General features: G+C 42.2%; 1 protein-coding gene across 7 annotated transcripts in view; it reads right to left on the bottom strand.

Annotated features, from left to right (window-relative positions):
• Positions 1-27,638, bottom strand: part of HHAT (hedgehog acyltransferase) — a 348,767-nt gene that overhangs the window by 197,103 nt on the left and 124,026 nt on the right. For all 7 annotated transcript variants that reach the window (XR_004433737.1, XM_033196750.1, XM_033196753.1 and 4 more), the window contains one exon: positions 15,078-15,228. Coding sequence is in view for 6 of the 7 variants with exons in the window: in XM_033196750.1 (XP_033052641.1) it covers positions 15,078-15,228 (151 nt within the window). In the remaining variant the exon portion in view is untranslated. The remainder of the gene's footprint in view (positions 1-15,077; positions 15,229-27,638) is intronic.

Genomic DNA, 27,638 nt, shown 5'->3' with positions numbered 1-27,638 from the left:
CAACAGTTCCAGAGTATCCATCTAAGATTTGATAAACAGCACTTTTGAGGTGCATATATGACAAACTCACACAAGAACAGCCCCTGCATAGATTTCTTGAGGGCAGGTCCTACCCCTACTTGTCATAAGGAAAATTCCTTTCTACCTACATTATGCTGGAAAAGGGACGAGGAGTCCCTTGTGGTCAAGGCTCCACTAGGAAGGTGCTTTCATAGAGTGTGAGAGAATCACTCTCCACCTCACCTAACATCCATCCCTCTCCTCTGAAGCACAAGCAAGATACCTAGAACCCTTAGGCTACTAAATATTTTCTCAGATTCCAGAGATTCAGCCTCTCACCCTATTTCACCATTCCAAGAGCCAAGGACCACAGCCAAATTCCACACATAACTCTAATTGAAGTCTTTACTCAAACCAGGAAAGGGGCTGGTCCAGTTTCTTGGTTCCACCTATAGGACTCTCACAACCAACAACCTTGAGGAAGGGAGGTAACCAGGCTACATTTTAGTTGATCATGATTGAGTCAAAGGCAAATATTGGCAGATGATCTTGCTAAAAACTTTTGGAAAATTAAATCTGCTAATAGAAAATGAAGCACACAAAAAACATAACACATAAAACCAGTCCCTTGAATTTCCCTCCGGATCAATCCTATTGGAGTGAGTGATGACACAATTCAGGAGGAAATACATCTGTCTCAAATATACCATATCCCAGTCTGTAGCAGGAACTCACTTGAGAAATCCCAGGGAACCTAAGATCTTAGCTCTCAGTTTTTTCATTAAAACCAGACTGCAAGAAGGGTACCTAATCCCAACTGCAACATAAATATAAGTAATCTTGGAAATATATTGCTGTGACAATTACTGCTACCTAGTAAGTCAGCCGCCGACTAGACAAGTATTATTTGCAGATTTACATTATGATGACAATGTGTCATAAGATCTGAGCTACTGCCCCCATCACCAAGCCTCTGCAAGTCCATTTCCCTTAGTCTGCTAATGACAACCCTGTTCCCCACTCCCAGGTGAAGAACCTCGATTAAAATAATGCAGCAAGCAACCTCGCCTGACTACCTCCCAATCAGTCATTAATCACAACCTAGGCGCCACCTGTAGGATACCCATGATGTATATTTTAATTAACTTCTTAGCAAATCCTCTGTAGCCTGCAGCTAGCAACATTTCCCAGAAATGGAATGCCTACTTGAACTTGTCATTTCTATTTCAACAGTAAAGCCATGCCCCTGATGATGCTTTCCAGAAGTCTGGTGGGTCAGCTCTCCTATTTAAATAGTCTCACAGGAAACTAGATCCCTCCCTGCCATGGAGATCAGGTGGCCAATCCTCCGAAATTCACAGAAGGATGTCTACAGGACTCGGCCAGAAATCAGGAGAGGCTGGGCATTCCCTCCTGAATGGCGGAGTCCCTCCCCTGTGGGCTTCTTACACACAAGAAGCAACTCTAGGGAAACAGTGGGAAGAGGGCATATATAGGAAAATGAATTGGAGGACAATGCATCCTACGATGACAAATGGGCCAACTCATTTTTCCCAAGTTTTTGTGGCTATAGATCAGTTGCCTTTATATGGTTTGAGCACCTGTAAGTCGAGCTTCCCTGATTCCTTACCTCCTCCAAAGAGCTGCCCTCCAGCACCCTCCCTGCCTTAGAACTGGTCAACAAGTTTGTTGTCACCTGTCTCTTCAGTCCTTTTGTGGTCCCATCCCCTGGTAAAGTCAGTAAAAACTCCCATTTAAGTTCTTCAGGGTCCTGGTCCCTGTGACCCATGTGAATGTAAGATACTGAATATTCAAACATATTTACGGTTACTCATGGCCATCATCCAGGCAGTCTATGGAGCCATAGCACGTTAAGGAGAAGTCCTGAGGAGTCATCTAGCCCAGTGACTCTCAAATGTTAATATGCATACACTGTTCCTAGGAGATCTTGCTGAAAAGCAGATTCTGATTCCAATCTTTTTTTTTTTTTTTTTTTTTTTTTTTATTTATTATACTTTAAGTTCTAGGGTACATGTGCATGACGTTTATATCATGTATAACTCCCCAATGCAATCCCTCCCTCCTCCCCCCTCCCCATGATAGGCCCCAGTGTGTGATGTTCCCCTTCCCGAGTCCAAGTGATCTCATTGATCAGTTCCCACCTATGAGTGAGAACATGCGGTGTTTGGTTTTCTCTTCTTGTGATAGTTTGCTAAGAATGATGGTTTCCAGCTGCATCCATGTCCCTACAAAGGACGCAAACTCATCCTTTTTGATGGCTGCATAGTATTCCATGGTGTATATGTGCCACATTTTCTTCTGATTCCAATCTTGTAGTCATGATCCTGTATTTCTAACAAGCTCCCAGGAAAGATCAATGTGGCTGTTCCTCAGACCCTACTTAAGACACCAAGAATCTAATACAAGGCTCTTGCTAAATACCAAAACGCTGGCTTTGTCAAAGCAAAATATCAAATACAAAACAGTAATGTATAGCAGTCCCTGGCCTCCAGAAGTTCAGTGGTATTTTGCCTGATATAAGAAGGGTCTGGAGGCCAGGTGCGGTGGCTCATGCCTGTAATCCCAGCACTTTGGGAGGCTGAGGCAGGCGGATCAGGAGGTCAGAAGATCGAGATCATCCTGGCTAACATGGTGAAACCCCGTCTCCACTAAAAATACAAAAACTTAGCCGGGTGTGGTGGTGGGCGCCTGTAGTCCCAGCTACTCAGCAGGCTGAGGCAGGAGAATGCCGAGAACCTGGGGGGCGGAGCTTGCAGTGCGCCAAGATCGCACCACTGCACTCCAGCCTGGGCGACAGAGTGAGACTCGGTCTCAAAAAAAAAAGGGTCCGGAGAGTGTGCCCTATGGTACTAGAAAGCCAGCACCCAAGTCACGGAGGTTTGTGAGAGAGCTGCACAGGCTGGACTGAGGAATGAAGACTTGTTCTGCACTACTGCCAGTAAGGTGAGTGAGAGGAATTTGGAATAGAAGGTTGGAGCCAGGCTTATACACCATGCTAAAGAATAAAGAATTGTTTGCAAGCATGACAACCAGAGAATTTGTCTTAACTTTTACCCTGCAGGTAATTACAGTTTATGGTTCTTAGTAGAAGACAAAGTATTCATCTTGTTCATTAGGTAAGCAGTTGGGCAGTATCAGAGAATTTGATAGTATACCAAAAGAAAGTCTTTGAATGTCTGTACAGACAGGTGGATTAGAATAAAAATGGCAGTAGGTCTGCGTAGCAACACAAAACAAATGTTGTCTGTAGCTGTAATTGTCTGCAATCTCAGGACTCACAAAATGGATAAGAAAACTTCTGCCTTTCTTCTTGGTATAACAGAAAGAAGAAACCTATTCACCCACGGTGCTACAGAATATGCAAATTTTCACACGCTCCTCTACGAGCAAACACACTTATGGTTCAAAACCTTTCTTACTAAGAGGATTAGGATTTAAATGCAGTTAGCATGTACTAGCTCTGTGATCTGGGACATATCAGTATCTCTGATTCTCATTGATGATAATATCTAAATCCTTACTTAACAATACAATTACACGAGAATAAATAAGCTAATTCTAACAGGGATTTTTTTTTTTACTAAAGCAATGAATTTCATTCTCAGCAATCTCTCATTCCTAGTGGTTGTCTGGCTGCTCACAAATTCAGAATCAAATCTAATGAGTCAAAACTTATTTTCCTCCATGTTACAAAAAGAATATGCCATTCTCCCTACAAGGGCTGGGCAACAAGGCTTCTTTCCCTAAAGAAGAATATGTCATTAAGAGAATAGGAAGAGGAAACAAAAAACTAGTCCCCTGTGACACAGTGAATCATGGGAAGAAAAAGAAAGAGAAGGAAGAGGATGAAATTATTCAGTCTCATGTTCTAGCTTCCCCTGCCCTCAGGTCACCCCATGGTATCCTGAAAGGGAAGTCTGTCATATAGGTGGAGGTAAAAACCCAATCAGAGAGGCTTTGGCTTTACTTCCTGGTTCGGACTCTGATAGACGACTCTTGCAAGATGCTTTCCACAAAAACACAGGGTGATCATATCACGGTAAATGTAGTTAGGTAGAGTGAAGGAGAGAGCTTGGCTGGCACTGCTAAGTCTTCCTCAGCAATCCTTGTGCAAGAAGAGATCCAGAAGTTCTTGCATTAAAGGTAGAGGGATGAAGGCCAGAAAACCAGGATAAGGTGCACCATGATGGATGGCAAGGTAAGCCTACCACAAAGTACACAGCTTTGCCAGAGACTGGCCAGGACTCAAAAGGTTCTGCCTAGTTAATAAGAACTGGGGTGAGCTCGGCACAGTGGCTCACACCTGCAATCCCAACACTTTGGGAGGCTAAGGCAGGTGGATCACTTGCACTCAGGAGTTCGAGACCAGCATGGGCAACACAGCGAGACCTCGTCTCTAAAACTTAAAAAAAAAAAAAAAAAAAATAGCTACGTCTGGTGGCCCACACCTGTAGTCCCAATTACTTGGGGGGGGGGGCTGAGGCAGGAAGATCACTTGAGCCTGGGAAGTTGAGGCTGCAGTCATCCCTGATTGAGCCAATGCACTCCAACCTTAGTGACAGAGTGAGACCCTGTCTCAAAAACAAACAAACAAAAAACACCTGGGGTGAGGCCAAGTTAGGAAGAAAAGAAGTCTGGACCCCAACCAGGCCAAGTTCACCACCTTTCCCTCCTCATCAGACTCACTCTTATCCACTAGACCAATAAAGAAACACAAACTCCTTCTTGGATTCTAATGCTGAGTTTTTCAATACACACAAAAATGGAAACATTTACATTTTAAAGAAACATAAAACCTAGAATGCATGCTGCTGGAGGATGGGCCCAGAAAGTCTCAGGTCAACATAAGAAATAGAGACTATGGCAAAAGACAGCATTTTATGATGACCATAAATGGACTTAGGCTGGCAGGTTAACCACTGGAAATAAAAAATTAAGTGAAACCTATATTTCAAAAATTCAATTTGCCAAGCACGGTGGTGCACGTCTATAGTCCCAGCTACTCAGGAGGCTGAGGTAGGAAGACCACCTGAGCCCGGAAGGTAGAGAGGTAGAGGTTGCAGTGAGCCATGATGGCACCACTGCACTCTAGCCTGGGCGACAGAATGAGAACCTGTCTCAGAAAATAAATAATTACTCTTTATCTCTTCCTCAAAGGAGTGGGAATAGTGAAGGATCAGGCATTCTTTCACTTAGAAAATATCGCTTTGTTAAGTGCCTACTATGTGCCGGTCCCCATGCTAGGAGGCAGGGATTCTATGGGGGTAGTCTCTCGAAAAGCTAAAGAAAAACTGAATCAGTGGCTTGTGGATCCCCAAATTAGGAATTTCTGCCCTACATAAAAGTAAATTTTAGATGGAGTGTAGGACATTCTCAGCTGATGACTAAAGGCAGAAATCATCCAAGAAAAGAATGAAGCCTTAATTGCATATAAATGTGAAATTGGCATATCCAAATATTCTGTAAATATTTAAGAAAAATAGAAGGTTGCACTCAGTCCTCAGAACTGAGATGGGGCAAAAAACAACACTACTTTGCTGAAGGTATGTCTGAATTAGAAATAAGGTAGAGCTAGGAGACCTAGAAGCTTAAAGACCAGCAGATGTAGGACAATTCTCCTTTTTCATTGGCAAGGAGGACCTGACCCAGCATGAAATGAGATAAAGGAACAGAAGAAGAGGACAGTCATCAAGGTGGCTGTGAGAGAGAAGATGCAGGAGGAGAGACTGGCAGGAGAAATTAAGTCAAATTAAGTCTTTGTGGGCACCAGGTAAAGCCTCCACTTCCTTCCTCTATCAGGGCAGCTGTTTCTGGATTGTTGTTTGTAATACAAGGATGTAAGATAGGAACAGAAGCCCCCAGTGGCCCCACACCATTCACTCAGTCAGTGACTCAGGTTAAACTGGTGATTCCTTTCTCCCCATCCCTCCCCGCTCGGTGCTGTAAACCAAAAACAAAACACTGAACCCCCCAACCGACTGAATGGACCTCTTCTCTTGGCTAAGGGGATTTAAAAGTAGACCTGAAAAATTAGTTCAGGCCATGATGGGAAGAAGGGGTTGAACATGCCTCATTATACTCTCTTCCCTTCAAAATTCAGGCACAACTGACCAGCATTAACATTAAAACAGAGATCTTAAGACAAAACAGACTCTTTGTGGCAATAAGATACCAAATTCCAACCTGACTTTAGTATTGCATTACATGACAGATAGCAGGCCCTGAAAGAAATTAAAAGTATTTTACCCTAAAATATATCTCTTTGACATATTCTGAAATGACCCTGCAAAGCCGTCTCTTGCGGGGTAAATTTACATTCTGTAGAGAATCCCCTTTCCTTTCCAGGTCCTTTTCTGATCTTGAAGAGATTGGCTGAGAGTTGAGCACCTTTTAAAGGTCTGAAGAGGAAATATTTGCCATCTATTGTCTCTAAGAGTAGCCACTTCATCTACATAATAAGAACCTTGGTCTCCACAACCCCTTCTCTTAACCCAGACATTCCTTGCTATCAATTCTAGGTCTTTAGATGGTAACTCTTTTCCCAATTGCTAATCAGAAAATCTTTAAATCCACCTGTGACCTGTAAGCCCCCACTTCAAGTTGTCCTGCCTTTCCAGACCAAACAAATGTATAACTCACATGCAATCATTGATGTGTTATGTCTCCTTGAGGTATAAAACCAAGCTATAACCTAACAAACACAGGTTCTCAGGACCTCTTGAGACTGTGTCTTGGGCCTTGATCATTCATCTTTGGCTCAGAATAAACGTCTTTAAATATTTTACAGAGTTTGACTGTTTTCATCAACCGTGACACAGACTGAACCCCTCCCATCACTCCCTGAACCATTCCCCTTCTAGGGAGTCAGTATGTAAGCCATAGTCATTCTCAGGTACCTCTAAATTCCAGATCCTGTCCCACAAGCCCCACACTCCAAACCATGAAGGAGAAATCTGCTTCAGTTCCATTTCACTAGAGAGACAGTAAAAGGGAGTGATCAAGAGCACAGACTCAAGAGCCATGTGTTTGGATTCAAATCCCAGCTCCACCACTCACTCGCTGTGTGATCTAAGGAGAGTTACTCAATCTCTCTATGCCTCAATTTCATCATCTGTAGAGTGGCAAAAATAATAGTACCTACTTCACAGGGGTTTTGTAAAGATGAAATACATTGAATATATAAAAGAACTTACAACTGTCCTTGCAGAAGTGGGAACAAGCTGTGTGGGAGGATTTTTTTTCTGAATAAATTATACTTGAGTGTGTGTGCATGCACAAACACAGGGATACACATTTTCAAAGCTGTAATAGCTCAAGTACCTTCTAATTGATTTTGAGATGTTATCTGATCTTATTACAAGAGCAGATAATTTTACTTTCCAAAGGTGGCGAATATTTTAGATGAATTAGACTTGTTCTTAATCTTTGCCCATTTCCCTAGATTATCTGTAATTATACTGACTACTTCATAGGATACAAAATTTCAGTTAGAAGGAGTAAATTCAAGAGATCTGTCGTACAATATGGTGACTATAGTAAACAACAGTGCATTGAAAATTGCTAGAATTTTGTTTAAGTCTGCAAAAAAAACTCTTCTCACTAAATTATTTGATATTGGAAATAGTTACTTTTTCAGAAAAAAATGTTATATTAACATATAATGGGCTTAATAATGTTATTTTAAATGAATTTAAAACATGTTTTAAAAATAACTGTCCTGGCAGAATGTAAGCATTATGCTCTTTGCACCGCTGCTACTGCTATTGCTGTTATTATGATTATTATTATTATTAGAGTTTGGGCTATTCTGAGGATGTGTTTTAGAAAGGCTTCACTCCCAGCCCTGCATCCAGTTCCTCATCTTCCTCTGTAAGGCATTAGGATATCTCCTTTCAGCACCTCCCTCAGAAAAATCCTACCCCCAAACATAAACAGTTGCCAAACTCCTCTCTCATAGCCAAGTCTGAATTAAATCCCTTTTCTCCCTTTATATTTGTAACTTTCTCCCTCATCTCATATCTAGGATGTGGCACAACATCTGATAAAATAATGACAGTAATAAAGTAAGAAAGGCAAACATTCTTCTCTGTAGATTCCTTATAAGGCAAAGTCATTCTCAAAGAAATTGCGGCAGATGCGATATGTTGGCATGTCATGTATTAATACTTAATGAGAAAAACAGGGAGATGACAGTGGAGTATCAACAGCAGTCATGGTATGGTACACCTACAGCCACATGTCGCCACATGCTGCAGAGAGAAGCCGCTCAGCTGCCAGACCTAAATACTTGGAAATCTTGCTCTTAAGACCTGGTGATCAAAATTTCAGAAGAGTGACCAGTGTCCATTCAGCATAGACTTCCACTGAATGCTGGGCACCGAGGAGGGTGCTAGGATTACAACATTAAACAAGAATAAGACATGATCACTGCCTTCAAAGGGCTTATGGGCTGGTGGGTTGCAACCAAGTACAGTGTGACTATTACCGTGAAAGGTACAGGGGTTCCAGCTCCATTAGGAATTGGATACCCTTTATAGTATCTCCATCTTACAGAGAAGGAAATGAAGGCACAGACAGGTCATCAGCTAATAAGCAGTGGAGCCAGGATTCAAACCCAGGCAGTTCAGGCTCTAGATCTGTGGCCTCAAACACTATGTTCTGGTGACTGGTGATCAACATCTTTCATCTGAAAATGTCTGGTGCTTCTTACATTAGATTACTTCTTACTCTAACAGTCATCTAAGAGCTTGTCAGTAAAGGCACCCCAAAAAAAATCTTCCACATGGGGAGAAAATGGAGAAGAGGACACAGTATCTGTGAAGCAAAAATAAATCCGTGAAGCAAAATAAATTCAGGAAGCAAGGCCGGGCGCGGTGGCTCAAGCCTGTAATCCCAGCACTTTGGGAGGCCGAGACGGGCGGATCACGAGGTCAGGAGATCGAGACCATCCTGGCGAACACTGTGAAACCCCGTCTCTACTAAAAAATACAAAAAAAAAACTAGCCGGGCGAGGTAGCGGGCATCCGTAGTCCCAGCTACTCGGGAGGCTGAGGCAGGAGAATGGCGTGAACCCGGGAGGCGGAGCTTGCAGTGAGCTGAGATCCGGCCACTGCACTCCAGCCCTGGGGGGGAGAAAATGGAGAAGAGGACACAGTATCTGTGAAGCAAAAATAAATCCGTGAAGCAAAATAAATTCAGGAAGCAAAATATACTGATGGTTTGTAAAATTTGCTTTAACTTGATAGCCCTTTCCACTTTGATCTATGGAAGTCTATGTTTGAAGGAAAAGGTAAGGGGATTTTAAAATATGAATGCTACAAGAAAGAAAATATGTTTTGAGTTTGTTGAGATGGAACTATGAGAGAGGGGTTGACTAAGGTAGGTACCCAAAATATGAGGTAATATAAATGTCTAGTGGCTGGAAACTGCTTGCAAAGTTATATGAATGAATAAGATCTCTGTGAGGGGTGGAGGAGAGGTCATACTGGGGCAGATTCAGGGGACTCACATGCATCTAATTTGAAATCCATGTCTTCCACCTTTTGTCACTCACCTCTTCTACCTTCCATCTACTTCAACACTTAGCACCTTATCAGGTATTTCTTTTCTGAGAAATCCAAAAACAAGCAAATGGTGGGGCTGGGCACAGTGTCTCATGCCTGTAATCCCAGCACTTCGGGAGACCAAGGTGAGAAGACTGCTTAAGGCCAGGAGTTCAAGACCAGTCTAGCCAAAACAGTAGCGACCTTTCCTCTACAAAAAAAAAAATTTAAAAATTAGGCAAGTGTGGGGGAAAGGGGAGGGAGCACATTAGGACAAATACCTAATGCATGTGGAGCTTAAAACCTAGATGATGGGTTGATAGGTGCAGCAAACCACCATGGCACGTGTATACCTATGTAACAAACCTGCACATTCAGCACATGTATCCCAGAATTAAAAAAAAAAAAAAATTAGCCGGGTATGGTGGTGCGTGCCTGTGGTCACAGCTACTTGGGAAGCTGGGGCAGGAGGATCACCTGAGCCCAGGAGGTAGAGCCTGCTATGAGCTATAATCACACAGCTGCATTCCAGCCTGGGTGATAGAGCGAGACACTGTCTCATAAATAAACCACAAACAAATGTTATAAATTTTACTCTATTTGTAATGATTATTAATCATTATTTATATAATTATGTAATGATTAGTTAATCACTTATATTTTGGTGTCTGCAGTTTGCCTGCAGTGTATCCAGTGCTTTAGTACATGATCTTACCTAACCCTTACAACAATCCAGTGAGATAAGTACTATGATCAGCCCCATTTTAATGCCTCAAGAAACTAAGGAATAAGGAGATTTGTGGGGGTGGTTTTACTTTAGCACAGGGATCCTGGTTGTCATCTCCCTTCAATGTGGCTAGGGCTAACAGACAAGTAGAGGGGAACACAGGCATTGTCTAGTGACAAGATGCTGTTCCTAGTCTTTTCATCTGACACCTCAGTCTTCCTCTCACATAAGGAAGCAGACAAAAATGACAAGAGCAAGGCCCCTCCTCTGAAGGTCTAGCCCGTACTGCTTCCACTGTAGTCTCTGTCTCTGAATCATCACATCTCCGGTGCAGAGCTGAAATTGAGCCTTCCATCAGCCAGTCCCCTCACTGCTCACTGCCTCCCTACCCCAGTCCATTAGCAGGTGGACCTCTTGGTCACCTCTGGCTTTGTTTGATTTTCAAGCAAAAAAAAAAAAAAGTACTAAGAAACTACCCCTTCCTGAGGACCTACTATATACCAGGCTCACTCAATCCTCATAGCACCCCATGAGGCAAAGTAGTACTATTCTCCTATTAAAAGATTGACCCAGAGAATTTAAATTATTTGTCCAAAGTCACACAACTAGTAGGTAGTCAGCTCTTAGTCAATAGATCGCCACCCAAAAAAGCAATCTTTTATTAACAGCACCTATTTGACCTTTTCTTATTTATGCTCACCCTATTCCAGCTTTCTACCCAACAATGTCGGTAGACATGATAAAATATTTCACCAACTCCATGCCCGCCATCCTGCCCTGCAACTGGTGGTTAAGCATGATTCAAAGGCAGTACTAATGCAAAGCCAGCAGTTTGTAGAGCTGATTTATCATCTAACATGCTGGACCAACTCTCTACCTAGGGACCTAAATTCTTCTATTGACCTAACAGCCCACGCAACCTACAACACTAAAAGAAGGTGCTCAGATTCCTCCTCATCCCCAGCCTAAAGATACTCCTATATATTAAGGTCTAGCAGCCACCAACAGCACCCAGATCCCCCTGGGATAAGCAATGATGCATGAGTTTGCCTCTGAACACCTGAAAGCATCATAATTCAAGAAATGCAGAGGGCAAGCTGTGCAGGACTCCTGAAATAATTGAAACTGACCCATAACTCACCAGCCACCATGGGAAATTCTATCGCTTTGCTTCCATAGCTAGAAATCAAATCACAAAAATAGGATCAGATCTCTTATTTGGAGCCTTAGACATGCAACGTCATCTTTTTTTTTTTTTTTTTTTTTTTTGAAACGGAGTCTTGCTCTGTCTCCCGGGCTGGAGTGCAGTGGCCGGATCTCAGCTCACTGCAAGCTCCGCCTCCCGGGTTTACGCCATTCTCCTGCCTCAGCCTCCCGAGTAGCTGGGACTACAGGCGCCCGCCACCTCGCCTGGCTAGTTTTTTGTATTTTTTAGTAGAGACGGGGTTTCACCAGGTTAGCCAGGATGGTCTCGATCTCCTGACCTCGTGATCCGCCCGTCTGGATCTCCCAAAGTGCCGGGATTACAGGCTTGAGCCACCGCGCCCGGCCGTGTAACGTCATCTTTAATGACTCCTGGCAAAAAATGCTCATTACAGATCTCAGCCAATTGAAATTAAAACGTGAAATCCAAAAGTTAAGCAGAAAATTATCATTTTCTCAGGTCCATAAGACCATGGAAAAATCATGCAAGTGGGAATACAGGTACTCCTTGGAGTCTTGTTATATCTGTAAATAATCTGAGCAGAAATTATATGAAAGAGAAGGTTTACGAGGAAAGAAAAACAAACCCATCAGGTCCTAACTTTCAGGTTTGGGCCTTCTTGGTGAATTGCAATTTTTCACAGTCAATTTGAACTAGCATGGCAAGGAAGATTCTCTCTCTGGTAATGGCCAATTTTGTCTTTTCTATGATGTAGAGCTCATATTCCTCTGATATGGCAGGCTGCTGACTTCAAGTCTCTCAATACTAAGTAGGCTGAAAGATGATGCAATCAGTCAGCACGGTGTTCAGGAGGTTATGGCTCCACTAAAATGGGGGGGGCTAAATATTCCTCTATCAGCAGTTCTAAATCTCAGTCAGCGTAGATCTCTGAGAAGTTCAGGTAACCATTAAATCATCTCTGGAGATTCTTCCCTCCACTTCCCATCCACCGTACCCTTTACGTCACCTTGTGAATAGCTGACATGACCCAGCAGAATAATTTGCATCACCAGCGTTCACATCTGCTCATGATTAAATTCTTCTCAAACCTAAATCCAGGAAGAGAGCCATTCCCTGTCTGCAGCAATACTTCAACAGATGACCCAGAAAAAGTAAGGTTAGCTGTTAACAGAAATTACAAATTCAAAACCTAGTTTCCTTTAACAAGCATTCTTAAAGAGAAAAGTTAGAGAATGAGACCAAGACCAGCGTCAGGGTTATGCTACCAGATACTGAACATGAAACATGGTCAGCCTCCTCCTACTAGTCAAGGAGCATCTGCAAATCACACAAAAGAGACACTAATTGTTATTCTATTTTTTTTCAATTAAAAAACTACTTCTGAGTCTTACATTGTACACTGAATCTCAGAAAAAGTTTATCTCCATACCTAAATTTAGCTACTTAGTATGAAATGGCCATTCTGTACAAAGACCTATGTGTTTCTAAGTATAATTAGCAGCCTGGAAAATCCTTCAAGAAACCTAAAAATGTGGAGAGGAAAACCTACACCTATGCATGCTAAAGAAGCTAGGATGAAAGTCTAGGTCACTCCCAGGAAAGGCCTTCTTTGTTATTTTGTCACATGGCCTCAGAAATACCTCTTTTTAGAACCACATCACTCCAAGGGGTCACCCCAGAGCTTCCTCCTCAGAATAACTTTTCATTACTACTCTTTTGTCCACATTTGTCTTAAAACTTTAACTGAGTGAGGCGAGAGAGTGTCTCAGCAGCCTGGGGTCTCAACTATATGAGTCTAGTTCTAATCAAGACAGTGACAAAGGTCTTGACAGACATGTTCTCTCCACGTCTGTGGTTGACATAGAACTGAAGGTCTTCCTTGGACAAAAAAAAAATATTAAAATAAAGGACAAGAAGACAACCATTTTGAGTATGAAATAGCCAACTGCCAAAACTGCCTCTGGTGACACAATAGGTTGGTATTGATGGACATGGACCCAGAAACCAGCATGCATGCCAGGGAGTTATGATTTTATCATGCAAGCCAATACAGGAGAAGCCTTTTAGGGGAATGTGCTTCCCAAGAAATGCAACAGTACAAGCATTCACACTGAGTAGGCACAGGGACTGTGCAAGGTTCACACCAGACACTTGTGACCTGTTCCCAAACCATGCTGGGTCCCAACCCATTGACTCAGTAAGTGACTTTGATGAGTAAATCAAAAGTTAACAGAGCCTTCCAACCAGCGTCACCTTTTCAACAAAATCCATTCCTTGGCCTTCTAGTTAGAGAGTACCTCTTTGCCAACATTCCCCAATCTTGCCATGAAAACAGGGCAACCTGTGATATTTGATGAAGTAAGGACAAATCAAAGTAACTACTTGACATTCCTTGCAATCACCATAGGAAATTTCTTACTCCAAGAAGCAAGCTGGACCAAAAATAAAATGTATTTAGAGAGGCTCTGATAAATTCAGCATCTGTAACAAGTTACTATGAAAAATCAGGATGTTGAGTGCTACCCACCTCCTTTTGAACAGCAACATTAGATATGGCAGTATTTATTGAGCTCTTCCCCTACCTGTGTCTTGGGTTTTTTTGCCTACAGAGATGAAATTTAAGAATGAATGAGCCTGTAATCCCAGCTACTGGGGGGCTGAGGTGGAAGGATCTAGCCCAGAGTTTGAGACTAGCCTGGGAAACATAGCAAGAACTTGTCTCAAAAATTAAAAAATAAAAAGGAATGAGCCACATGAATCAGGCACCGACTCCCATGGTTGTGCCAGTGCTGACCCTGAGGTTCTTCCATTAGGTTTCCCATTGCAAATGCAATCCTGTCACTTATTACACTCTGGAAGGAACACAGCAACAAGTCCATCAAGTTCCAAGAGGAACACAGCAACAAGTTCGTCACGTTGAAAACAACAATCCGAAATGGCAGAAGGACTAAGGAAAAAAAGACTCCACACCAACCATAAGACTATGGGTCAAAATCTAGAAAAAAAAATTTCAGAAAAAAAGTGTCTGTCTATCATGTTCACTGAGCATAAGAATAACACAAGTGTTAAAGCTAACATTAGTAAACATCTATATTATACCACCTGCTCTACATGGATTAGGTTATTTAATCTTCAAAACAACTCCTTGAGACAGAGATTATCTTTACTACTGTTTAAGAGATAAGAAAAATGAAACTTAGAGACATTTATAAATAGTATGCTGCAACACTGGCCTAATCTATTATCCTGAGTCTATTTTTCTTAACAGTCTCACATATACTGATGTCATTTTCGAGAAAAAGAGAAAGCAATTAAAAAATCAAGATACAGTAGCCTTTCCCAAGTTAGTAAGAAACCACTTCAAACATAACCCTTTGTGCACCAGTACACAGACTCAGAAAGAAATTTTCTTATCTCACCCATCTACATAGACTAATCATAATTGTGAGAGACCCAGAAAGCATGGATTAGTCATCCTGTTAGTAAGATGAAGAAACGGATGCCAAATGCAGCTTGAGTGAGAGACAGGGAGAGGACAGTAGCCCGAACCCTTTGAGGCCTGTCCAGCCGTGCTCCTCCCACTGGACACGCCTGACCAACTTTAGCAAACCCAGCGCCTGACCTCCACATCCCGGTGAAACTGAACATGGTGCTCACGCAGCGAGGGAGGGCGGGCGGAGTGAGTCCATCCAGGCGCATGAGCAGAGCCGGCACGCCAAAGAGCACCAAGTACTTCACGTAGAAAAAGAGCACCTGGGCTAACGCCAGTCCTCCTGAAAGGCAAACAGGCCAGTCAGACACACGGATGAGAGTCACAGTAGCTTCCTGGAGGAGACCAGCACCCCAGGAGCTATGCCAACTGCCTCGCTTCTCCACCCACCCCTTCCTCCCTTCCACTCTCACATTTTACAAAAGTATCCCACATTGGTTTTCTTCAATGAAATTTTTTGTTTAACAAAAAATGAAATTTCATTATTGTGACACGCAAGAGGACCTCTTAGCAGTCATGCTTTTACAGATACTAGGAAAGAGAATGCCCAAAATGTGTACACTGCATTAAAAAAATATTACAAAGGGGAAAATCCTTCCAAAATCTTTCAAAACCTACATGATAATGGGTACAAAAAAAAAAGAATAAGATCTAGTATTTGACCGAATAACAAGGTAACTTTGGTAAATAATTAATTACACATTTTAAAATAACTAGAAAAATATCATTGGGTTATTTGTAACACAAAGGATAAATACTTGAGGTAATGGATACTCTATTTACCCTGATGTGATTATTATACACTGAATGCCTGTATCGATTATTATGCATCATATGCCTGTTTGCTGTATCCCCCATACCTCATACATATATACATCTACAATGCACACCCAAAATTTAAAAGTTAAAGAAAACCGACATGAGTCTATACCCATTAGGATAACTAGAATCGAAAGGTCAGATCAGCAAGTGTTGATGAAGATCTGGAGAAACTGGAACCACCAGGCACAGCTGCTGGGAGTGCAGAGCGAGGGAGCTGCTTTGGAAAACAGTCTGGTGGTTCCCCAAATGATTAAGCAGAGTTACACATGACCCAGCAACTCCACTCCTTGTTATATACCCAAGAGAAATGAAATGTTCACACAAAACATATGTTCACACAAAAACTTATACCCCAATGTACAGAGCAGCATTATTCACAACAGCCAAAAGAGGAGACCACCTAAACATCCATCAGCAGATGAATGGATAAACACAATGTGGTCTGTCTATACAACAGAATAACTTCGCACCATAAAAAGGAATGAAGTACTGATAAATGCCACAATGTGGATGAACCCTGAAAACATGAAGCTAAGTGAAACAAGCCAGTCACAAAAGACCACATATTGTATTATTCCATTCATATGAAGACCCAGAATAGGGAAATCTATAGAAACAAAGTAGATTAGTGGTTTCTTGGGGAGAGGGGGCAGCAATTAATAAAAGGTGGGGTTTCTTTTCAAGACGATGAAAATATTCTGAAACTGGTGGTGGTGACAGGTGAATCATATCTGTGAATATAGTAAAAGTCACTGAACTGTACACTTTAAAGGGGTGGATTTTATGGTATGTGAGCTATCTTCCAATGAAGCTCTTTGGGAAAAAAAAAGGAAAACTCACACGAAGGCCTGAGGTCTAGCGGAGTAAGGAGGCAGTGGGTCCGCCAGAGCAGTGCCCGCAAGGAGAAGGCCACAGGCCGAGCCCAGAAGGAGCCCCCAGGGAAGATGATAAATGGTCACATGCTCTCTCACCTCAAGATTGCCCTCCCCACTGTGCAGAAAATTACTGCAGGACATGTCGGTGTGGCAGACCAGGTTATCTTCTGGGATATTCTGAAGGAAATAACCAAGCTTCAAAGAGGTACTAGCAGAAAATACCACTGTCTGTCCTCTTTGATGCCACACTAGGATCTTTGTAAGAATGTCACTATTATCGAGTGTGTGGCTATAAATGGTAACCCTGGTGCCAGAAGAAAAACATAAGCCACTTTCTGAATATATAGTCTGGGTGATGGCAGGTGGTGGTTCAAATGTGAAAGTCATACATCCTACAAGGAGAAACCCCTGGGAACCGCTGTGTCTCATTCCCATTCAGAAGTGATCAAACAGGTTCTTCAGACTTTTGAAAATCAGACTACAGTCATACCTGCTGAAGGGCTAGGGATAAACTTTCAGCATTCTTGGATGTGCCTGATAAAAGTCAGGAAAAAATTCTGATATATGTGTGTGAATATATGTATACATACATGTGAATATAGGTATACACCACACGTTCAGCAAGAAGTGAGACATATGTCCTAGCAATACTATCATAAAATACTTGAAGGGCATGTGATCACTCTGGGTGACAAATCAGTCTCACTGGCTGAGATGGCAATGAGGGAGGCTCGCAACTCATGCAAAATGAACCACTAGGCTCTAGCCAGAAAAATTCCACAACTAGAGATGGCAGGACACATACGTAAGAATGACTGATTAAAGGGTACAATGCTTCCAGAGCTGAAAATGATCCACCTGAAGAACTGAAGGCATCAATGGACCTATGGAAGACTACGCATCGTTAAGGCCGTGCCAAGCTCTTACGTATACGAAGCATCACAGACTTCTCCTCCCTGCTGACAGGATGCCAGATCAGGAAAAATGGGTTGCTTCATGTCTCAAGTCTTGCTTTATTTTTTACACTATTTTTGTACATTTGTCAGATTCAAGGCATATAAATTAAAATCTATGGCTGTCTACGTTTTTATGAGTCACTGTTTGTACAAAATATTCACTATTTGTTAGTACTTTCACACAGAACTGGGCTCAGGAAAAGATTGATTTTGCATAGATGTTTAATAAACTCTACTGCTAAATATAATTAAAGACTTAGGTTGATTTGGGTTTTCTTAAAGCACTGTGTGAATGGAAAGCATGTATACATATGTAACAAACCTGCACGTTGTGCACATGTACCCTAGAACTTAAAAAAAAGATACAGAGAAAAGTTAATCAGATAACCAACAAAATGATTAAATACATTTTTGTAATATTAAAAAAAAGAAGTCATACAAGTGCTCTCTTTTCCTGTCACTGAGTATTTATGACTTAAGATATGAAAGGCTTAAATAGATTTTTTCCTTGAAATTTTAATATCTGGTTTACAAGCTTATATAATAAAAGACACATAATGATTTTTAAAACAATATTAAATTTAAAGATTAAATTACAAATAATAATTTGTGTGTTAATTTTCTTTAAAAATTGGGTTTGCACCGTGGATTTCACTACTCTGCTGTCTTGCTGTTGATTTTCATTATCCCTTTGAAAAATGCATGGCTTGGCTAGGCATGGTGGCTCATGCCTGTAGTCCCAGCACTTTGGGAGGCTGAGGCAGGTGGATCATGAGGTCAGGAAATCGAGACCATCCTGGCCAACATGGTGAAGTCACGTCTCTACTAAGTAAACACAAAAAATTCACTGGGCATGGTGATGCATGCTTGTACTCCCAGCTACTCGGTTCAAGCGATTTCAGGTTGAGGCAGTGGAATCGCTTGAAGCTGGGAGGCGGAGACTGCAGTGAGCCAAGATCGCGCCACTGCACTCCAGCCTGGTGACAGGGTGAGACTCTGTCCCAAAAAAGAAAAAGAAAAAGAAAAAAGAAAAATGCATGGCTCATTCTTCTTTCCCCTTGACCTAAAAATTAGTCTCTTTCCCTTGTAAGATTTGGTCTAAGTTTCAGGGTTGACCCGAAATATTTTGCTGCATTCTCTTGGGCATACAATAGGCAGGAAGGCAACATAAGACTATAAATGACGCTACTCTGATTGCAAATTATTTGACATAAATTGAATTAGCTTTCGTTATGCTAAAAAAAATTACATTTTACTATTTTTCAATACTTTAACAAATATTTCTGGGTTGTATGTGTAAGATTTTCTCAATTAGCAAGAGTTATGACTTTATCTAACCCAACTTCTTCCCCTACAAAGAAAAGCCATATATGAGTTCATGTATTACACACTCCTTTGACATTCATTCAACAAGCATGTGCAGAGGGTATGACTAATGGAATCACCAGTTAAGTCCTATGAGAAATAGACTAGAGGCCAAATCGGTGGGACCTAGCCTCAGGGGACTCACAGTTTCACTGCAGTCTCATTTACCCTTCTCTTTTGCCACACGGTATTTTCTTCTGCCTCTGTGCCCTATCCCTCCTCCTTCTTTTCTTGGCAAAATACTATGTATCCTTCAGATCCCAGCTCAAATATGGTCTCATCTCATTCATTTAACATACAGTTATTGAACATCAGCTCCTTGCCAGGCACTGAGCAATATGGTAGTGAATAAAAAGGCATGATAACAGCCCTTATGGAGTGTTATGGTCTGTTAAAAGAGAAAAGAATGTAAATTAGGAGTGAGATTAATACTCACACCCCGAGGACAGGCAACAACCTAAACACAGAGCATCAGACACCATTCATTGCACATTTAACAAACACTCATTGTGTACATATGTGCCAAGCATGGTTCTAGGTGCTTGGAATGCATCAGTGGATACTCCTGCTTTCATGGGGCTTATACCCTAGCAAGAGTCAACAAAAAAAAGACATAAAAATAAACTTTATATGAACTTAGGAAGTATGACAGAATGACTTCCTGACAAGGGCTGCAACTGTATCTTTCATCCCATATGGTCTTCTGCAATGTGACCTTGCCACTCCCCCATCAAGAGTAAATCTGGGCAGGTCCTAGGACCAACAGATACAGAAGAAGTGATGCTGTTCTAATTCCAAGCGTGGTCTGCCACTGGCCGGGCACCTTCCACTTCCTGCCCCTTGGAATGCTCAATCTTTGAACACTACCTCTTAGAACCAAGTTGTCATATAAAGAAGCCCAAGCCACACAGAGTGACCACATGAAGATGTTCTGGGGAACAGCATCAGCCGAGCTCCCAGCTGACAGCAGCCTGAATGGCCAACCATGTGAGAAAACCTCTTGGACATCCTGCCCAGTTACACCTTTGAAAGATGGCAACCCTGGCTGATGTCTGACTGCAACTATAGGATAGACCCCAAGCAAGAACTACCCAGCCAAGTACAGTCAACCAACAGAACAGGGAGACAGAGGCAATCATTGTTTTAAGCTGGTAAGTTTGGAGATGGTTTGTTATTCAGCAACAGCCAACTGAGACAGAGGACAATAAATGTAATGGAAAAAGCAAAACTGTAGAATAGGGTGAGGGAGCTCTGAAGTGCTGAGGTGGCAGATGCTGCCCTTTTTATTTTTTTTATTTTTTTATTTTTATTTTTATTTTTATTTTTTTGAGGCGGAGTCTCACTCTGTCGCCCGGACTGGAGTGCAGTGGCCGGATCTCAGCTCACTGCAAGCTCCGCCTCCCGGGTTTAAGCCATTCTCCTGCCTCAGCCTCCCTAGTAGCTGGGACTACAGGTGCCCACCACCTCGCCCGGCTAGTTTTTGTATTTTTAGTAAAGACGGGGTTTCACCGTGTTAGCCAGGATGGTCTCGATCTCCTGACCTTGTGATCCGCCCGTCTCGGCCTCCCAAAGTGCTGGGATTACAGGCTTGAGCCACCGCGCCCGGCCGATGCTGCCCTTTTTAAAAGGAGAGTGGAGTGATCTTCATCAAAAGGAGGACATTTCCGCAAAAACTTGAAGGGGGTGAGGAGGTCAGCTATGCAGCCACTCTGCTTCCTCTTGGGCTGTCATCATACTCCCTTCTTATGATCTGTCTTTATCCTATCAGACCACAGTTGTACACATGTGTGTATAGCTTAAGACCGTAGGTTCCTTAAGATCAGGAATGGTGTCTTATACCTCTTGCATTCCCGGCACCTAATATTTGCCATATGGTTGATGTTTGATAAGCATTTCCTTAAGAAGTAACTGAATGAAAAATTCCCCTTATACTACAGTAGGAAGACAAACTGTATCACAGTATTTCCAGGAAGTGTATACAGTCAGCTCTGAGGATTCTTAAATCTCTACTGAAGTTCAGACCTGCCACCAAATCAATGAGTCTTCTGTAGGTTTGGGACCTTGGATACTGTATTCCCAGTATCAAGAACATTGGTGAAAAGGAGAGAAAGAAGTCCCAGCACTATGTTAGCTACTGCCTTGAAGTTACTAAATGTGTAGTTAATTCTGCCTAACAGCAGGCTACCCCTAATTGGGCATCTTGAAACTCAACTCGTCCAAAACAGAATTTAGCTTTCTCCCCTTGAAAACTATAAATGGCACAGATTTTCAAGACAAAAGGAGATGAATGTCAAATTCTATAAGAGTTCTAGGAGGGCTGAGAAAATATCCCAACTAGCTCCCCTGGAATTTAGTTCTTCCTAGATTGATATACATACCTACCCAGCCCTTCTTTGTGTTTAATCTTGACTTGTCATAATTTTAACTAAAAATGAAGAAGCTAGTGATTGGATCCAATCTGGCTGATCACCCTCCTCTCGGCTCTAGTCCACAAATGAGTGGCTAAAAATCTCGCGCTGAAAGGTGGAGGGAATGGGAAGGAGAAGCCAAGGCCAGGCCCAACCTATTTTTCCTGCCCTGACATTCCTGTCCTCATTGAACCACTCATTTTATTCAATTCTCTCCTTCACTTTCTCTTTGCTCACACTCTTTTCTCTGCCTAGAGGTTCCCTTCCTCCATTTTGTCTGTCAAAATTCTACCTAAGTTTAAGGGTAGAGTTACCCTTAAACTGCCATTACCCATCTAAATGCCATTATTTCTTAAAGTTTTCCTAACTGCCCTAGCTAAAATAGTCACACAGTGCTTTCCCAGTACATAATGTGGTTCAGCTTTCTGTAAAGTCTAGTTATCGATAAGATCTGAAGGGCAAAGATCACAGCTATCTTCTTTAATTCCATCTCCTTAGCACCAACCAGTGCCTGGCACATAACACAAAATAAGCAATGAGTATTTGCTGAATGAATGAATGAATGGGATGAAAGAATGAATGCACTTTCATGTCCATTATCCCACTGTTAATTTTTACCACCCTATCCCACAAGTATTGCCTCCATATATCATATTAGAATGCAAAGATTGATAAGGATTAAGTGATCTTCGCAAGCCTCAGAGTCAATCCACAGTTGGGACTTTAACCCAGGTCTCTTGGCTCCAAAATCAATGGCATCTTCTCCAAATGCCAAGCTTCCAAAAGTACCTTCTCTACATATAAATTTTTAGATTTTTAAAAAATGTTTTACTCATATGATTTCAATTCTAGTATTCTTTTATCTGTACCACATATGAGGAAGTGCAACTAACATTTACCACATATGAGGAAGTGCAACTAACATTTCTCTACTCATTATCTTACAGGTCTTTTTGTACTTGCTGATATTGTCTACCAGATTACAGGATATCCAAAGGCCATCCCCACATGGCTGAACATCAGGACCTCCAAGCAGCAGGCACACAATACAGAGTAGCACGTCCAATGAACCTTGTTAATGATCAGAAGATCTTCCCGGGGGTAAACACAAGGGTCTGAGTTGTATGAGATCACCTTGTGAATTGTTAATTCCCCCACAGACCTGGAGAACAACTCAGCAACTGCCTCATGAAAATTCATGAGCAACAGAAAGAGTCCAGTTGCATCTTGTGCCAGCGTTTGCCAGGATTGGAGAGAGGTGCCCCTCGGCTCTGTGGGCTGGCTGCAGAGCTGCCATCTTTGCATGTTTGACCCCTGCCTTCTGAGCCTCATTGTGTGTGTCAGGTACTGGCTCCCACTTCCCTCAGCTTCAGGAAGCTGCCTTTACTAGCTTGTGCCCCCCGACTCCAAGCTCTCATCTCCAGCCTGTCCTGGGCTCCTGCATCAGTCCATGGCCTGACCTCTCAGCTGGATATTTTCTGCTCCAAGTCCCTCTAATAACTTTTACTTTGTACACATCAAACCTACTCTAGATTTTGCTTAACTTTGTGATTAAAGCTTTGTAGCTTCACCCCATCTCTACTAAAAAACACAAAAAAACTAGCAGGGCAAGGTGGCAGGCGCCTGTAGTCCCAGCTACTCGGGAGGCTGAGGCAGGAGAATAGCGTAAACCCGGGAGGCGGAGCTTGCAGTGAGCCGAGATCCGGCCACTGCACTCCAGACTGGGCGACAGAGCAAGACTCTGTCTCAAAATAAATAAATAAATAATAATTTTAAAAAAAGTTTTGTAGCTTCAAGAACCTTACATTTTTTTAAATAAGTTTTTTCTCATGTGAGGTTATAAGAACCTCTAATATATAAGATCTGGGGTAAGTACTGGAAATATAAAGATGAATCAAGAAGAGTCCAGACCAGGAACCTCAACATAAGGTAGAAGCGCCACCACAGACACCTGGAGATGTTCTCTCCCAGCCAGGGGTGAAGGAAGAAGAGAAGCTAATGTCCTGAAGTGGTCAACACCAGTGCTCAGAGTCATCATGATGGCTCTGTAGACACACTGAACAAAAGGTAGCTATTGCCCCACAGGAGTTCTATAATGTGCTTGGTCAGGAAGAGATGGATCAGCACCCAGAAAACCAAAGTCAGTAAATGTGACTGGTGGGGAAAGGGAGCGAGGTCATGGGCAGAACTGAGGAACGGCTGCCACATACTCCAGGGCAGCAAGTGCTAGAGCCCAGACGGAAGAGCAGTGTGTAGGGGAGAGGCACCAGGGACACCTCATGTGAAGCTTGGCCAGCCAGAGGGGCCAAAGAAGCAAAAGGAATTCAGTCATCTCTAGCATTGATTTCTGGAAATGAATGACTATAGCAACTGGTGTCATTTCAATTCAACCTAAACCTCTAGAGCTAGAAGCAGCCCCAGGAGGGAGAAGCTAGTGTCCCTACTTCTGAGCTCAACAGTGTCACTGGCCTGCTGAAGGAGAAACAGTCAGAAACCAGTAGCTCAGACTCATCCACTAAGAGATCCTGAGCTGAATCTCTGACTAAGGGGGACACCTGTAATCTACCTGACTGTGCACGGTGTATATCACAAAATCCCCTACTCATAGTACAGCAATAATATGCTCTAAACAATTGGTTGTGCATGTTGACGGCAAGGCCATGCACACCCAGTAGTGGACCCTCTGGTGCTCAAAAAGGGGGTGGTCCCAGGACCCCAGCTGCATCTGGCTGGTGAGTAGTTCACAGAAGAGGCTTCAGGGCTGCTTCTAGGAAATGCAAAGACTGAGTGTTCAGAGTAAGAAAGACCAAACCAGGGAGGGAGGGGAGACAGAAAGGGGAAAAAAGGCAACAAGTCAGAGGCTGGAGGAACATTAATTGCATCCGTAAAACTAGAAACAAACAAAGCAGATGTTGGCAAAATGAAGCAAGAACAGACTAGAGTGGGTTGGAGAGGGGTTTGGGGCTATAAACTTCTGGCTGCATAATTCCTTTCTGCGTGAAGGCACAAAACACTACAAAGAGGCCAGGCTGTTCCCCTTGGGTGCATCAACAGACCTGGAGGACAGCAGCCAAACAGAAGGGGACAATGCCAAAACCTGGTGCTCTCCTGATGAGAGCTATGGCAGAGCTTTGCACTCTCCTCTCCCCACAAATTGCTAGAGTGGGATCTACACACCCTTCACACGTGGCTTCTCAGACAGTTCCACCTCGTCTCTCATGGGTCTTATTATTTACCAATATCCACGTAAAACAATAGTCACACAAACAGTAAAAGCATAAACAGATGCAGAAGAATAAAAATACCAAATTCAGGATAGTGGCTGCCATTTAGGGGCAGGGTGGGAAACACAATCAGGAGGAAACCCAATCAGGCTTCAACTATGTTGTAATACTTTATTTCTTAAACTAAGGGTGGAGAAACAAGTGTTTGCTCCATTCTGTCTGTGGTAAGAACTACTATTACTCCTCATTTTATAGATGGGAACCTGGATACAGAAAGGTTACAACATTTGCATTTGCCTAAGATCACACACTAACAAGTGGCAGGGTCATAACTTGAATCGGGTCAGCTGTCTCCAAGTCACCACGTTTACTAGATTCACACACAACTCTGAGGCCAGACGTGGAACAGAGCCTGTGTGAAGCTGACCAGGGAGTTGTTGAAGGGAGCCGACAGAGGTTATTTCAAGCAGGAAAAAAAAAAAAAACAAACAAACAAACCAAAAAAACACAGGGAACGAGCTCTAAAGGTCCTCAGAAAATCCATCCTCAAGCCGCACAATGTATGCAAAGGTATTTGAGATCAAATGAGGGGGTGGTGCATTGTGGTGAGCAACTCCAGGTGAATAGATTTGCTCTTTGAGTTGTTCCAAGCTAATAACAGGTCAAAGAAGCACAGGCACAATAAGAGATACCTTTTTCTGCTATAAAGGGCAGGTGATGTGAAAGACAGGGACAAGAAGACAGGCACTTAGTGTGCCAAGGACCATCAAGTTCAGGAAGCCTTTCAGCCACTCCCAGAGGTGATCTCTGTCAAGGTCAAGAGTCAGTCCCAAAAAGGGCTTCCACAGCTGCAACCAAATTGTCTCCTGGCCTCCCATCATTCTCCCTTGCTTTGTCCTTAAATGAGAGGAGCCAGTGATCTGCAGAAAGGGCTCTATACTGGTCAAACCATGAACTAACACTCTCCCAGGTAACTGTTTCTTCTTTTTCTTTAACACCAAACTGATCCTCTCAAGGTCAAAATGAGTGGTTACTAACTTGGAAACCCAAGAGACAGTTTACTTCCCAGAGTGACTATTCTTTGAACATGTTAGACATGCAAAAACCTAGTTTTGGAAAATTTCTTCTTAATGGGTTCAAATCACCAAAATGCCCCTTTAAAGAAAAGATGTGTTGCTGGAGGAGACAATTTACCTAGGTAGAATATTAAATCCTATTTGCCCATCTTGTTCCTCAGGATACCACCTACTGACATCATCTTGTACTTGATTGAAGAAATGCAGGGAAGATTCCACACAGCAGAAGCAAAGTAATACTCCACACACACAGCCAGGCAAGACTTAATGAAATAATGTGGGACAAGAAGGGAGCTTTACACAGGGCAAAATGTCCTGACAGTTCTAAAAAGCACATTTTCAGGCAGAGTCCATGATATGGTTTGGCTGTGTCCCCACCCAAATCTCCACTTGAATTGTGTCTCCTGTAATTCCCATGCATAGTGGGAGGTACCCAGGAGCGGGGAGGTAATTGAATCATCGGGGCTGGTCTTTCCTGTGCTATTCTCGTGATAGTGAGTAAGTCTCACTAGATCTGATGGGTCTATCAGCGGTTTCCGCTTTTGCTTCTTCCTCATTTCTCTCTTGTCACCACCATGTAAGAAGTACCTTTTGCCTCCCGTGGTGATTCTGAGGCCTCCCCAGCCATGTGAAACTGTAAGTCCAATTAAACCGCTTTTTGTTCCCAGTTTCGGGTATGTCTTTATCAGCTGCATGAAAACAAACTAATACAGTCAATCACTCACTTTGCCTAAAAGAAGTGCTCTGTAAAATCTATGTGCAGAATGAATTGAAAATTAACCACTAATTAAAGGATTCTATTGGAAATCCTTTAAAAAAGTAAAGAATCCCTTTAGAAAGCAAATAATTGCCCCCCCCACAAAGTATCCAACAAATTCAGATTTCCATACGTCAACTTGGCTTAAAAGAAAGATACAGCTATTTTCTGCATCTAAGAAGTTATCTGTACACCAAGTTACCTGAGCACAACAATGAGTTAGGTAAGAATGAACAAAGATCACGGTATTCTCAGGGGACTATGGGGGAAGGAGATAAAGGGGGAAAGGGAAGGCAGGGAATAGTTGGTATTTTAAATAACTGTGCTGCAACTTGCTACATTTCAGTATATATTTATAACAGCACATCAAGCAGGCATCTCTTCCATTCTGCAAGCATGCACCATGAAATTATCTTCACACTACATAGAATATCTGTAATTGAACAGTCAAGTTCCAGAGTAGTAAATCCCAGAGTAGCTTTAGGTTCACACTGCATTAATTTTAAATAACCTCAGGATTCTAATCCAAGGAGAAAATTTATAAAAATTTTTTCTCCTGTATCTTAACAAATCTTAGAATGTTTAATTCCTCAAAAGAGTGGAAAAAGAAAGGAATCTTATGCTAACTGATATATATTTGTCTCCCCAGCTTTCAAAACAAATATCAGATGTCAAATGTCTTATCCCTTTCCTCTCACTGTTATGTTGTAGAATGAGAAAAAGCAAATGGATAACTTTGCTGGCATTTCATCACCATTTAGATAGGTGCACAGGCATTATATCAACAACAGTTAGTACTTAAACACTGAGCTAAAAAACTGATTACTTACACTTAGACAGGTTTTTAATCTCCAATCAGTGAACAGTAAGTGTTTAAAAAGGACTCTAATGTACATTTCACAAAGCTTTATTATAAACTTTGCCATGTAAGAACAACTCACTTTCAATTATTTTCACTTTTCTACCTCCTCGCTCACTCTCAAATCCCTTGCTAAAGCTCTCTTTTCTCCCATAAACTCATATACCTGGATTTACCATGGATTTACCATAGAGAAGCACCATTCAGTAATGAATTGAAGAAATGTTACCTTTTGAGCTCTTTTAAAGAAAAACCTCAAGTCACTGTCTTTGTTCCCGTTAATCCTAGGCTCTGCCTAGTTAGGGTAAAGCTCCAGTCTACCATATTCTGTTTTCTTAGAAGATCCTGAAG

Source organism: Trachypithecus francoisi, unplaced genomic scaffold (genome assembly GCF_009764315.1).
Source record: "Trachypithecus francoisi isolate TF-2019V2 unplaced genomic scaffold, Tfra_2.0 Lachesis_group5, whole genome shotgun sequence".
NCBI classification, from domain to species: Eukaryota; Metazoa; Chordata; class Mammalia; order Primates; family Cercopithecidae; genus Trachypithecus; species Trachypithecus francoisi.
Note: the sequence above shows the minus strand (reverse complement) of the source record. Positions and strands in the feature narration are given on the sequence as shown.